General features: G+C 33.0%; 2 protein-coding genes across 2 annotated transcripts; one reads left to right on the top strand and one right to left on the bottom strand.

Moving 5' to 3' along the window:
* Positions 1-5,786: 5,786 nt before the first annotated feature.
* Positions 5,787-8,486, top strand: LOC105124958 (cationic amino acid transporter 1-like). Its single transcript, XM_011025192.1, has 2 exons — positions 5,787-6,472; positions 6,929-8,486. The coding sequence occupies exons 1-2, from the start codon at positions 6,058-6,060 to the stop codon at positions 8,326-8,328; spliced, it is 1,815 nt and encodes a 604-aa protein (XP_011023494.1). The 5' UTR covers positions 5,787-6,057; the 3' UTR covers positions 8,329-8,486.
* Positions 8,487-9,906: 1,420 nt separating this feature from the next.
* Positions 9,907-12,906, bottom strand: LOC105124957 (Transport protein particle (TRAPP) component). The gene is made up of 4 exons (XM_011025191.1): positions 12,684-12,906; positions 12,475-12,592; positions 12,171-12,381; positions 9,907-10,245 (listed from the first exon to the last, which is right to left on the bottom strand). Exons 1-4 carry the CDS (start codon positions 12,833-12,835, stop codon positions 10,217-10,219), a joined length of 510 nt encoding a protein of 169 aa, XP_011023493.1. The 5' UTR covers positions 12,836-12,906; the 3' UTR covers positions 9,907-10,216.
* Positions 12,907-13,554: the final 648 nt, after the last annotated feature.

Here is a 13,554-nt window from a genome sequence, read left to right as displayed (position 1 = left end):
CATGTCGGTTGTTAATGGCTTCCTCCACAATTTTTGACAGAGAAGATGTAATTAATAGAGGCATTGTACAGGATAAATATTTTATAACATTGTTGATGAGGGTATTTGCAAAAATTAGGCAATACTATAATGTGTTATGGGATGTAATGCATAGTTGTGGTATTCCAATTTTTATTTTCCTTTTTAATTAATGCTTTTATATGAGTTGGCATGCTAGTATGATCGGAAATTGTTTTATGGTGCTAGAGCTGTAAGTAGTAGATACTTACGGTGTATAAAAAAGATAAACATGAAGAAATTTTAATGATTTTTTATTTTATTTTCTTTAAATTCAATGATTAAATGCATGGACTTCCCTGAAATTAAGACAGGACAGGCAATAAGTTTATAATATAGTTTGAAGTTAAGCATGTCCTTCGAATTTATCTTAAAGTCTAGACATTGACTTTGAATGTTAAAGAGAAGAAGTCGTTCTTCTTTTGATTATTGAGCTTCATGGTCGCCATTGACTTCACTGCCTACATTCTAAATTCCTTGGAATCTTACAGCAAACTGGGGGGGATTTGCTGGCCATGTGCTCTGAGAGGAAGTCAATGAGTTGTCAATATATTTTGGGGGAGACGATGCTCTTCATTATTGATTTCCTCGTATCTTACTTTTTTTTTATGTTAGTTTTTTCAGGATAATTAAATTGTTTTTTAAAATATCTTTTACTTCTATTTAAATTCTCCAATCTCGAAAATACATTTAAGAGGATAATTTAGAAATTTCAAAAGAACTTCTTAAGCTACTAGCTTATGATATTCAAAACTAAAAGATTTAATTATAAAATTATAAAAGAATATAATGAATAAATTATAATTTATGGGAAAAGACAGGATGGGATGGGTGTTTTCTTTGTTTGCCAAGGTGAGGTAAAACCGTGTATAGTATATAGACATGGACAAAGGCCTGATCTGGCCAGGGATCAAAGTCAACGGTTATCTCCGAATTCATGGGTCGACCCATTAGGTGGTGGGTCAACTCATGAATTGTGTTAATTTGTTTTAGTTATATATATTGTGTGTGGTTATATATGACATGTAGTCCACATCAAATTGGTTATTGGGTTCAGAACCCTTGTGGTAAGGAACCTCCAACGAGTGGGTCACCTAAACTTGGATATGGATATAAGTTTAACGAGTTTTTAGATTTAATATTTTAAGATTTAACTGCACATCAAATCTAATTAAAAATAAATTTAGTTAATTGTCATTGCCAAGATTACTTAAGCATTGGTCTAGTGACTCTTTCATCCCATTAATATTAAGTTTGGTTATGTGTCAAGCATGAAAAGCTAAAAGTTTAATGATTATTGTAGTTTCTATGTAAGATTATAAGATTTCACTTATTTATTTTTATAATTTTTAATATAAAATATTAATGTCAATTATATTTGTTTTTCTATATCTCTAAATATATAAAAAAAAATCTTGTCAATTATATTGCATAGGAGATATATATTTCTTATTAATGTTGTGTAGAAAATATTTAGCTCTTATTAATACTATTAAGAGAAAATGACTCTCTAACCCCTTTACTTCAACAAAAATAATAAGTTTTAAAAGCTATAAATTTCTTATATATCAATTAGAGAAATGATTCATTTTTTTTTATTCTCATGGTATTATTACTTTTGAATCTCATAGCATTTATTATATCAAAATGAAAACAAATACTCTTATTATTTTAATTTAATGCTTATTTTTTATTTATTTTAATTTATATTTTAAAAATTATTAATTTTATTATTTGAGTGTACCTGAACCCCACTAAAATTAATTATTGTACAAGTGTTAAACTTTTTACTATCAATTATTCGCTTTCTAAACTTTAGAGAATAGATTATTATCCACATGAACATATAATTATTCATTATCAAAACACTCAAAAACCTTATTATGAGGTGTATTAAATTTTAAAACATCATCGTATTGAAGTTATATAGTTAGGGTGTTGTGGAGATTTAAGAGAAAAACATTGGAAAAAGTGAAAGCAGGAAGCCCTTTTGTTTTTTCCACTTGATTTGATAGACTAGATAACTGGATTTCTTTAGGTTTATTTACTTTAAATTTACGCCCACGCACATGTTTGAATGGAGTTTTATGAGAGAGTCTCGTACCACAATTATTAAATTTGGCATGACACATGATCGGATTAAAAAGTTTGAACTCATGAACCTAACAAGTTAATTCACAACTTATAAAATAAGTTAAAATTCAGTTTTATTTTTTCAAGAAAAATCTTTAAAACTATGTAGTTTTAAATTTTAAAAAAAATTGAAATAGATTAACTAAAATCAATTAACCTGTCTAATCTATAATTATAATCTTAGGCCAGGTCATAGACTCACTAAATTGGATTTAACAACTTTGCTCATGACTCCCACATCTCTTTCCACCTTGACAAACTTTAATGAAACAGATGGATGTATGTTAATAGTGGAAAGAAAAATATAAGATTGGATCCATAAAACTATTTATATAAAATTCCATTTAAGGATGTTGTTTTTTTATTTTTATTCCATGCGAATCCCCACAAAAATATCAATTCATATGCAATTGGGACGAAGTTATTACATTTGTTTGAATCAAGTTGAAAAGAATAGTCTTAAATTGACCAAATCATTCTTTATATGGACTAAATCAAAGAATTTGTACATGCAGATATGAAAGCAGGGGTCTTGCCCATCAAATCTCTGTTCTTGGACGATGTAAATGTTCCTAGAATGAAGATAAAACAGTCTTGTAATGGGTTACTTCTTTGCTCTACACAACATTCTTCTGTAAACCCAAGTGACCAAACATTGAAAGCATGCCAATGTGAGGATTACTTCTTTGAGCACTTCATGGATTATTGTAGCTCTGATACAGGCTATATATATTTTATTTGTAATCCGACGACAAGGCAGTTCAAGAGGATTTCTCGTCCTGTGCTTAAGTTTGATCAGTATGATAATAAGCCAAATCTTTGTATTGTGTTTGATCCCTGAAAATCAACATTCTACATGGTTGTTTGTTAATCTTACCATGTTCATGTATTCGTCAAAGACTGATGAGTCATGGACTTTATAGCAATAATATTATAGAAAGCCCTCTGGGGTCTTGTTGCCTTTCAATGTTCTTTGTAATGCTGTCATTCATTGGTTCAGTTTAGAAGAGAAATTGTATTTTGATGTTGATAGTGAGTGCGCGAATGTAATGCCCCAATGCCAAAGCCTCCAAAGGAGGAACATCGGCGGCGGATTCTGTGCTTCGGAGAGTCTCGAGGCTATTTGCATGTTGAAATAACCCAAATCCGTTCTGTTTCATAATTTGAGGTTTGGGAGATGGAATCGAATTGTTCTTGATGGTTTGTGGCCATGTGAATAGTTATTACTCTATAAGAATGGAACTGTTTATGGAGGTAGTTTGGCGCAGCGTAGAGGTACGGTGTGGTGCGTCTCCATTTTATATATATCGAGAATCATTAGGGCTGAAAAGGAAGAAGACTCAGAAGCTGTGTGCTGCATTCTTTCTGATTGGATGTCTAACAAGCTTTGTGATTTGCAGCATGAACCTAAATTTCTTACAGGTCATTTTAATGGTAAATTGGATTGTGAATGCCTTGTTGCCTTCGAATGCTTCGAAACGTTCACTTGTATCTGAGAAAAGCATTTGCCTTGTATGGAATATTTCAACCATCAACTAGCTTTTCTTGCTCGGAATGTCTTCATTGTTGAAGTTTCTGTTTCTGCATGCAGAAACCAAAGCTCCATTGTTTAGATCAATTAGCCTCCGACCTTGAATATAACTACTGATCACACAAGTCAAGAATGCAGGTTCTTCCTATATGCATCCTCGAAGCATAGTGAACGCCAACAACATTAAAATCTACAATGCACCAGCGATGAGTTGTGTGAAAATGTTATTTCAGCAAACACAAATAGATATATCCCTATATATTTTGCTTCAAACAATCTACCAGGGAAGAACATGCATGTTAGTATACATGTCTAGAATGCGATTGCAGGTAACATTGATTTTATTTATAAAAATATATTTAATTTATTAATAAAAATTTATTTATTTTTAATATTTATTAAATATTTTATTAATTAATATAATATTTGATTAATCAATTTAGAGTAAATAATCAATGAATTTGATATTGAAAACAAACATGATTTAATAGAGTAGACACATTCTATACTATAATATTTAAATAAAAATATTTTTTATAAAAAAATAATAAGAAATTGGTCATTAAAAGATTAAGTCAAATCAGTTATAATTTTTTTAATATTTAAAGTATCATGACAAGTTGCTAGATATTATACTTGATTTTTAAATATAAATCAATCAATTGTTAAATTAATAATAAATTAATTTATTTAATCTTATTTTACCTAGAATTGTAATTTATATTTAATTCAACTTCTTAGAAAACCTAATGAGTCATATACATAAAAATCATTAGTCATAAATTAAAATAAAATGATTAATTAAGTGTGACTAATTAATTATAAATAAGTTTTAATAATTAAGGACTAGAATGTGATTTATATAGGGAATTATAATTTTAAACCTAGAAAAATCAAGTAGGAACTTAATTGGAAAAAAAAATCTAATTTTTTTCTAAAATAATATATGTGTTATTGTTTAGAAGACAAAGTGATATTTTACTATTTATAATATTTTCATGTTAATGTTATGCCTCTTAATTTAAGTGGAGTAAATAGTATAAAAACTATATAAGTTATAAAACACTTAAAAAACACTAGAAAAGAACTAGTATTCAAAAGCATAGCTACTTCTCTCTTCTAGAAAGATTTAGAAAATTTCTAATTGATAATTTATGTAAATTATTATTAGAAATCAAATATTTGAATAATTTGTGGTTTTTACAACTCAATCTTGAAATAATTATTTATTTGAAAAGATATTAAAACTTATAAGATCTTCAAATATATAATTTTCGCTGCTGCGTATATATATGTTTTGAGAAACCTAATATAACAGTCCATGTTAATGAGGCCAATGAAGCAGTATAGTATGATTTCCTTCAAAATGAGTAACTTCCATGACTGCAAAAGTAATTCCCAAGTATAAAATGCATTTGTTCATGAACATGAATGCTAAAATTTAAATATATTTACTGAATGATGGTGTCGAATTACTCTCATTCAATGCATGAGATAATAATGGAAACACCGTGCAAGCAGCAAGGTTAACAACTGGAAGCTTAGCTTAGTTTCAATCTTCTTCTTTGTTCTGTTTAACTTGAATGTTCTCGTTGCCGGAGAAATTTATGTTCCAACTCATTTCTTTCAGGGGTATTTTCTTTCTAAAAATATTTATATAAACAATCTACTGAACCTTTATAAATTGATGAGCTGGATTCCTTTTGATTAGTACAAAGACGTGTACAAAAATACAAGAAATCACTTTCCTGATGATGCAAGTAGCATATTGTTTTGTGGTGTTTAAATATTACCCCATCGTTATTGTTAGGGCAAGGATTTGTTGCATAGCGCTTGTTTGTGTCTTGGAACCAGCAGTCCTACCTTCCTTTTTCCTTTTCATTAATGTAGGTATTTAGTGTAGTTTGTGTATATTTTAATAAATTTTATGAGTTTTGAAAATAATAATTACGTAAGTCTTCAATAATTTTGAAGGAATTCAAACTTATAATTATTTAAAAACAAACTCAAAACCTAGTATATTAAGCTAAATATATTTCGTGATTAAACTTATAATACCTGATCATTTGCCGAACACGGGAGAATATTTGGAGGTCCTCTTTGTTATATATAAAAGCAGAAATTCTCATGCTCTCTTTCTTTCAAGATTCTGTTGCGATCTTTTATATCTTTTTCCTCTCAAAAAAAGTTATGTTTCTCATTCAATCATTCATTCAGAGTACTTTTAGTCTAACTTGGAGCATAGAGTTGTGTGTTTGGTTGTTGAGAAAATCCCATCAGTAAAACTCTTGCTGCATGTTTTTCTCTTTTTAATTACCTAAATTTAAAGTTTTAGAATGGGAGGAGTACAAGGAGACAGAGGTGAAGGAATCAAGAAGCGAGGATGCTCTTGCACAAAAGATGATTTTCTCCCCGAGCAGTCTTTCCGAAGCTGGACAAATTATGTCCACGCAATCAGGCAAACTCCTGTGCGGTTTAGGGACAGGCTCCTGACTAGATCCCTGGACTCCACTGAGCTCAACGAGATCAAGTCCCGGAGTGAGCATGATATGAAGAAGAACCTTACTTGGTGGGACCTTATGTGGTTTGGTGTCGGCGCCGTGGTTGGCGCCGGCATCTTCGTGCTCACGGGACTGGAAGCACGTGACAACACCGGCCCTGCTGTAGTATTGTCTTACGTTGTTTCGGGTGTTTCAGCCATGCTTTCTGTTTTCTGTTACACGGAATTTGCTGTGGAAATTCCTGTTGCAGGTATGCAAGCCCTAATTTATTGTTCAGCTTGATTATTTTCAAATCAAAAGCTCTTTAAATAGAACCATATAAATTGGCCTGATATATGGATGGATAAACTGTCGAAACCAATTTAGAATTTACGTATAGCTAAGGTTTATTTGAGCTGAATTGAGTGAATTTTCAATGGGTTTTGTAAGTTAGTGGAAGTTCTATCTGAAAATTAACTGTTGTTAAGATATTAATATCCAAAAGCTCTTGTTCTATAACTCTTTCAGCGTGTCCTCATATTCCTTTCTAAAAATGTCGGCACTTTTCTTTATCAAAGATAGAATTCATTGAAAGCATCTTCATGTGTTGAGATGTCTGTGATCAGATCAGCACAAAATCATTCTTCATGTGTTGAGATGTCTGTGATCAGATCGAAACAAAATCTTAAAATGGCACATGCTAATATAATTATTATATTCCTTCCAGGTGGTTCATTTGCTTACCTGAGGGTGGAGTTAGGTGATTTCATGGCCTTCATTGCCGCTGGGAACATCCTTCTGGAGTATGTTATTGGTGGTGCTGCTGTGGCCCGGTCATGGACATCCTACTTTGCCACCCTCTGCAACTACCAACCTGATGATTTCCGCATTATAGCCCACAGCCTTCCTGATGACTATGGCCACCTTGATCCTATTGCTGTTGTTGTTTCTTCTCTCATTTGCGTTCTTGCAGTGCTTAGCACCAAAGGCTCATCGCGCTTTAATTACATTACTTCAATTATGCACGTTGCAGTGATTGTCTTCATCATTATTGCTGGCCTTACTAAAGCAGATAGAGGAAACTATAAACCATTTATGCCATATGATGTCCGTGGTATTTTTGTTGGTTCGGCTGTGCTTTTCTTTGCTTATGTTGGATTTGATGCTGTTTCCACAATGGCTGAAGAAACTGAAAATCCTGCTCGAGACATCCCTATCGGACTTCTAGGCTCAATGACAATAGTTACAGTCGCATATTGTTTGCTAGCCGCAACACTGTGCCTAATGGTGCCATACAAGCAGCTCGATGGAGAAGCTGCATTTTCTTCTGCATTTGACTATGTTGGTTTAAACTGGGCAAAGTACATTGTCGCTTTATGTGCATTGGCAGGCATGACCACGGCTTTGCTCGCTTCAGCTGTCGGTCAGGCTCGGTATCTCACACACATTGCACGAACTCACATGATGCCCCCGTGGTTAGCTCATGTCAACGCAAAGACTGGGACACCAGTAAATGCCACTGTTATTATGCTCGGCGCAACAGCTATCGTTGCCTTTTTCACAAAGCTTAGCATTTTGTCCAACCTTCTTTCCATCTCCACATTATTTATCTTCACACTTGTGGCCGTGGCACTTCTCGTGCGTCGCTACTATGTCACCGGCGTCACTACACCAGTCAATCATATAAAGTTCATTCTGTGCATTGCGACTATTCTTGGCTCTTCAACAGCTACCAGTATCATTTGGGGACTGGGTGGAGATGGTTGGGTTGGGTATGTGATTACCGTACCAATTTGGTTCTTGGGTACTCTAGCACTCAAGGTTCTTGTTCCACAAGCAAGGGATCCTAAATTATGGGGAGTCCCATTGGTGCCATGGTTGCCATCTGCTTCCATTTTTATTAACATTTTTCTTTTGGGATCAATAGATAAGGCATCATTTGAGAGATTTGGTGTGTGGACTTGTATCTTATTGATATACTATTTCCTATTTGGATTGCACGCCTCCTATGACACTGCGAAGGAATCTGGGGAGAATAAGGCTGCCGATGGCTGGAAGAAGATGGAAGAAGGTGTTGTGTCATCACAAGTTGAACCAGAGAGTCTAAATGCTAACAGTGCCAATTGAAATTCACTGTGTGTTCTGCGTTGTGCCCCAAAAATAAATCCCATTGTTCTGCTTGTCTTGATCATGTCACTTTGTCTTCTCTTCATGTGCTCTGTGACAAACTTTGTATGGATATGATTCTCTCGATTTTGTTTGAGGAAATACACAAAAATGGTGAACCACAGAAGGCCAATTTTACTTGGGGGTGATGGATGGGATATGCATGCCATTCCCACTGCTAAAGCCTTTCTGCACCTGCGAGCCTCGTTGCTTCTTTTTCACCTGCGGCATCAACACATGATGCAACTAAAACACTAGCCTCTTCTGCTTTGTCAAGATGCAAGTAACAACAAATAAATCATTTAGATTCATAATATAACCCAAAAGACCTTATCATCGATAGCACCAATTGGGAGGGAAAAAACATAGAGTAGCAGCCTGCTCATGCTACATAAGGACAGATTGAATAAGAACACCACAGGACAAGGACTCCAACCATAAAGATGAGCAAAAGCTCCACAGGGTGGACTTCAAAACTCCATGAAGCCAAAAAGAATGTTGCTGGCTCCAAAAATGGCCCCTCCTCCCTTATCGTAAAAGATTGTTTGTCATGTAGTAAATCTCGTGTTGTTACTTACATTTTATCATATATCTCTCCTAAGTAGAAGATAAATTTAAATCGTATGAATCCAACATCGTCATCTCATGCATCAGCAAATTGAATTTTTAAAAAATGGTCTCTGATGCAAAAATTCAATTGAAAGTAAGCAATAAAATAAATAATAACCACCCACAAGTATTTTATATTTATATATATATATATGGTAAATTACTTTGTTAAGGTATCAAAAAATTATATCTAAAACATCCTTAATTGCTATTTAGGAAAAGATTAATTAAATTAATGTTTACAAAAATGAGAGAATTTTAAAAAAAAAAACAAAACAAAACAAAAGTTAAGGTATCAAAAAATTATATCTAAAACATCCTTAATTGCTATTTAGGAAAAGATTAATTAAATTAATGTTAACAAAAATGAGAAAATTTAAAAAAAAACAAAACAAAACAAAACTCAAAAAAAAAATTGACTGAAATTAAATAGTGACATTAATATTGTCCATGTTGTAAAAATTTATCATGTCCCATTTTTTTTCTATATTTTCCTCTATTTTTTATATTTTTTACTTTAACTATCTTTTTAAATAGTAATTAAGGGCATTTTGAGTATGAGAATATTTCAGTAATGTTTTCTTAAATGCGAAGGAAGTTTTTGTCAAATATTTAATGTTTTTACTTATATCTGTAATTTAACCATATTTCAAGATGATTATTGTATATTTAAATATCTATAAATGTCTTTCAACCAAAAAGCATTAGCGATATTTGTAAGCTCTTGCACATAAAACTTATTAAAAAATCATCAGTTATTTGTATGTCTGGATCATCACATTGTAATTTGTAAAGACAAATTCTTAATGATTAACAAAAATATCACCGTCCCAGAATCCACCCGTTCCTTGGAGCACCTCATAAACAAGACCAGTTTCTATTGTACGTACTGCTAAAGTTAAGAACCCAAATTGAGAACCATCAAGAGAATACCAGCTTAACAATTGTCTTGGTGAATAAAAAGGTATTAAGTGGAGCAATCAAGCCATTAGTTAATGCAAAACCAGCTGTGTTTAATGGAACAATTATATCAACATAACCTTCTACACGTAAAAGAATGCGTGTAACAGGAATTCCTCTGAAAATATTCCACTGCTGACTATGGACATATTTTGTGGGATACTTAGAAATTCTCGGACAAGTACATTTTCAAGGAGGAAAAACGAGGAACCAAATATCTAATTTGGTGGAAAGCACATACTTCGAAGCCAGATTTGGATGCACATTTGTTGCCTGCCGATCAAACCTTTATACGGATCACAAATGAACCTGTTCATGTGAATAGCCACGGAAATGGTGAGATACTGTTATTCAAAATCCCATGTTTATTTATGCAAAAAATAACCAGTAGGTACCAGTCCAAGAAGGGAGTGACTTTAACAGCCACAGAGAGGGCAAAAAATTCAGGATGCCTTCGTGTGTTTGGTTTAGCCAGCTAAAGAGGTTTTAAGTTGCCTTTACTCTTTCAAAGAAATGTGGGTGAGCAGCAAGGCAAGCAAGCAGTTGCCGCAGCACCCACACAAACAATAATAAAAAAACTTAAGTTGATCAATGCCTTTGAGCAGACCAATGAAACTTAAGCTGGTAATATACCATGATAAGATGACTTCAAATCCTATTAATCATCATTTTAGACATCAGCAAATTCAGTTTCCCAAACTGAGAAGAAATGCAAAAAAAAAAAATCAAGGGAAGCAGAAAGATCTAAGCAATATATGGCTGCCTAAAAAGTACAATGAGAAAATATTCAAAGGCTGCTTCCAAGAGCCAAATCCAGAACAAAAGGCTCCAGTAGGACATGTACCCATCTATTGTTGTATGGTATTTCGACAGAGAGCAATAACTAACACACACACGAGTCAGCAATGGGGCTTTAGAAAACTGGATGAATTTTTACATATGAAGTTGGTTAAGAGAACCAAATTCACTTTCTCACGACCACAAGGAGATAGCAATTAAACACTGAATTTTTGTCAAAATATGAACCTGGAGACAAAATAGAGCTGGCAGATGGACCAGAGGATTACGGGCTACCAGCTTCATGATTAACAAATAAAGTATTTTCAGATGGACACATAGTAACAGAGCAGTGCAATAAGAGACTGCGTCTACATGCAAGGTCATGAGAAAATCAACACTAGGTGACCATAGAGCCCAAGTATTATCAAGAAATTTGTTTGAACTTTCAATACAGCCCAAATATTATCAAGAAATTTGTTTGAACTTTCAAAAACAGAAAGTGGAGGAACTTGAAAGCAAATAAAGCTACAGTAATCATAAGCCTATTAGATGAAATTAAAATAAAAAAAAAACCTTGTGCTAAATGCTAGGAAGACTATATGGAGAGAGGGAGAGGTAACCAAAAACTTGCCAGGCTAAAGAAGGGCTAAACAGTTTAAATACAATGCTTGCTTAGCAGACTAAACAATGACCTGAGGTAAATACACAATAAAGGTCAAGAATTTCATCAATCTCATGACTGATCAAAGAAAAGAAATAGTGATGAATCATGACCAATCAAAGAAACAAATAGGAACAAATATGTTTGCAATGTTAAGTGCATAGATGGCATAGCAAAAACAGAAGCTTAAGGATGGACAACTATGTGTAAGGCATGGTTTAGCTAACCTTCTTTGATAAGAATAAGAGGAGTTAGAAAAATTCAGTTGATCACATTAAGTGCATAGATGGGACGAATATGTGTAAGGCATGGTTTAGCTAACCTTCTTTGATAAGAATAAGAGTTAGAAAAATTCAGTCGATCACATTATGAAGGATAAATCAATAACCAACTCTGCTATAAAGGAGTTCATGAAACACCATTTAAAAAACCAAAGAACCATCGGGATGCAACAAGTAAAAATTCCACAACATGATAATTCAGCAACAGCAAGATTTCTTAAAACAAATTCACTTGATAAATAAAACACCTAATAGCTACAAAATCCTTTAAGGTAATAAGGTACTCACAATTCATAACCTTTCTAAATTAAAAAACAACTTAAGGTTCCATTTTCTTGATAATCTTTATATTTACCCCTCAACCAATACCCTAAACCATCAGTCTACACACCTAACATCAATAATTTTATCATCTCTTAATAAGCGCACCAAATCTTAATATTCCATCCCAAATTAACAAAATGCAAATTTAATAGAACAGCTACAAGGACTCAAGATCCAGTTATACTCACAAGCCGGAAGACTGGATATATCAGCAGAAACAGCACAAGGAATCCCCAAATTCGAAAGTGCACCCCTTATAATCCCACAAGGAAAATACAAATACATGCTCATTGCTTGTGCAGCCTTGCTTTCAGGATCTTGTGTTCCATTCTCAACCGATGGATCTCCCGACATTCGCGATAGCCATCGAAACTTATTATCTTGCAACACAAATGTACCCTTACAAAAAAGAAACCCAATTTCTCATTTAACACAAAAAACCCATAATAAGATTCAAAAACCCACAAATAAAAAATTAACAAAAGAACTTACTCTGTGATTTGTTTTCAAGTTGTCGATCTGTTTCTTGAACAACTCAGACCAGAAGTCCTTGCATATGAACTTAATTGCCTCTAAATGATCAGTAAAACGAGGCCGTTCCATTGTGTACCTAACCAGACCAAAATTCAAACAGAGAAGAGTTTAAGAACATAAAATCAAACGAAAAATGAGTTTGATCGGGTGTATGAGGGCGGGTGTACCGTTCAGAGAGCTGATGCCCAACTTGATAACCAATAGCTTCGATCCGACGGGCAGCGAGTTCAGGAGTGTTAGAGTAAAATCGATTGCAGTAAGATGATACCATTTCTGTTAGTAAACCATCGATGCAACTCTCTGATACTTCTCGTCCCATTTCTTTTGCCTTTCTTTTTCGCTGGCTGAGACGACCAAACTGCTTTACAGTTTGTTTTGTTTCTGGGTTTTAGAGATGGGATTTATGGGCTTGGGTACAGGGAATAAATTTGGGCTGCTTTGTCTTTACTGTTTACCTGGCTCTTAACTCCCATGCTGTCAATTTGTTATCATGCCAGGTCATCCTTGGAATATATTTTAGGTTTTTTTTTCCTTTCTTTATTTTTATTTTTTTAAAATATTGAGATTAATATTAGAGAGGTTTTATTTAGAAAAATTGAATAAGGAATGTATCATTATCCGGGGATAAATTTAGGCGAAGTTGACTCACAATTTAGTCTGAAAATATTCAGAATATGTATAATACACTCTTGAGATTTTATTTTATTTTGATTTGGATAATATGTGAGTTTGTTTTTCACTATTATTTTATTTTTTAAATTAAAAAAAAAACATGGAGAAGAAGATGTTATTACTTAAAAATATGTGTTGTCCTATGACTTACATATATTACAAAAAAATCAAATATTAACATAAAAAATAAATTACAATAATAAAAAAATAGATAAGTTTCCTTATTTAATATGACAAATATTCAAATAAAATTGAACTATGACATGTAAATTGATCTAATAGTCCGATTTGTGACTGAGAATTAGATTTGTGGCAAAATAAAAACGAAAGTGTTTTTTTTCTAGAGAGAAAAAAAAAAAAGAACAA

This window comes from Populus euphratica, unplaced genomic scaffold (genome assembly GCF_000495115.2).
Source record: "Populus euphratica unplaced genomic scaffold, PopEup_1.0 scaffold28.1, whole genome shotgun sequence".
In the NCBI taxonomy this organism is placed as follows: Eukaryota; Viridiplantae; Streptophyta; class Magnoliopsida; order Malpighiales; family Salicaceae; genus Populus; species Populus euphratica.
Note: the sequence above shows the minus strand (reverse complement) of the source record. Positions and strands in the feature narration are given on the sequence as shown.

Coding starts and splice junctions, on each gene's coding strand:
- LOC105124958 (XM_011025192.1), top strand. CDS start 6,058: ATGGGAGGAGTACAAGGAGACAGAGGTGAAGGAATCAAGAAGCGAGGA. Junction 6,473..6,928: donor TGTGGAAATTCCTGTTGCAG/GTATGCAAGCCC, acceptor TATTCCTTCCAG/GTGGTTCATTTGCTTACCTG.
- LOC105124957 (XM_011025191.1), bottom strand. CDS start 12,835: ATGGGACGAGAAGTATCAGAGAGTTGCATCGATGGTTTACTAACAGAA. Junction 12,593..12,683: donor GGGCATCAGCTCTCTGAACG/GTACACCCGCCC, acceptor TGGTCTGGTTAG/GTACACAATGGAACGGCCTC. Junction 12,382..12,474: donor ACTTGAAAACAAATCACAGA/GTAAGTTCTTTT, acceptor CTTTTTTGTAAG/GGTACATTTGTGTTGCAAGA.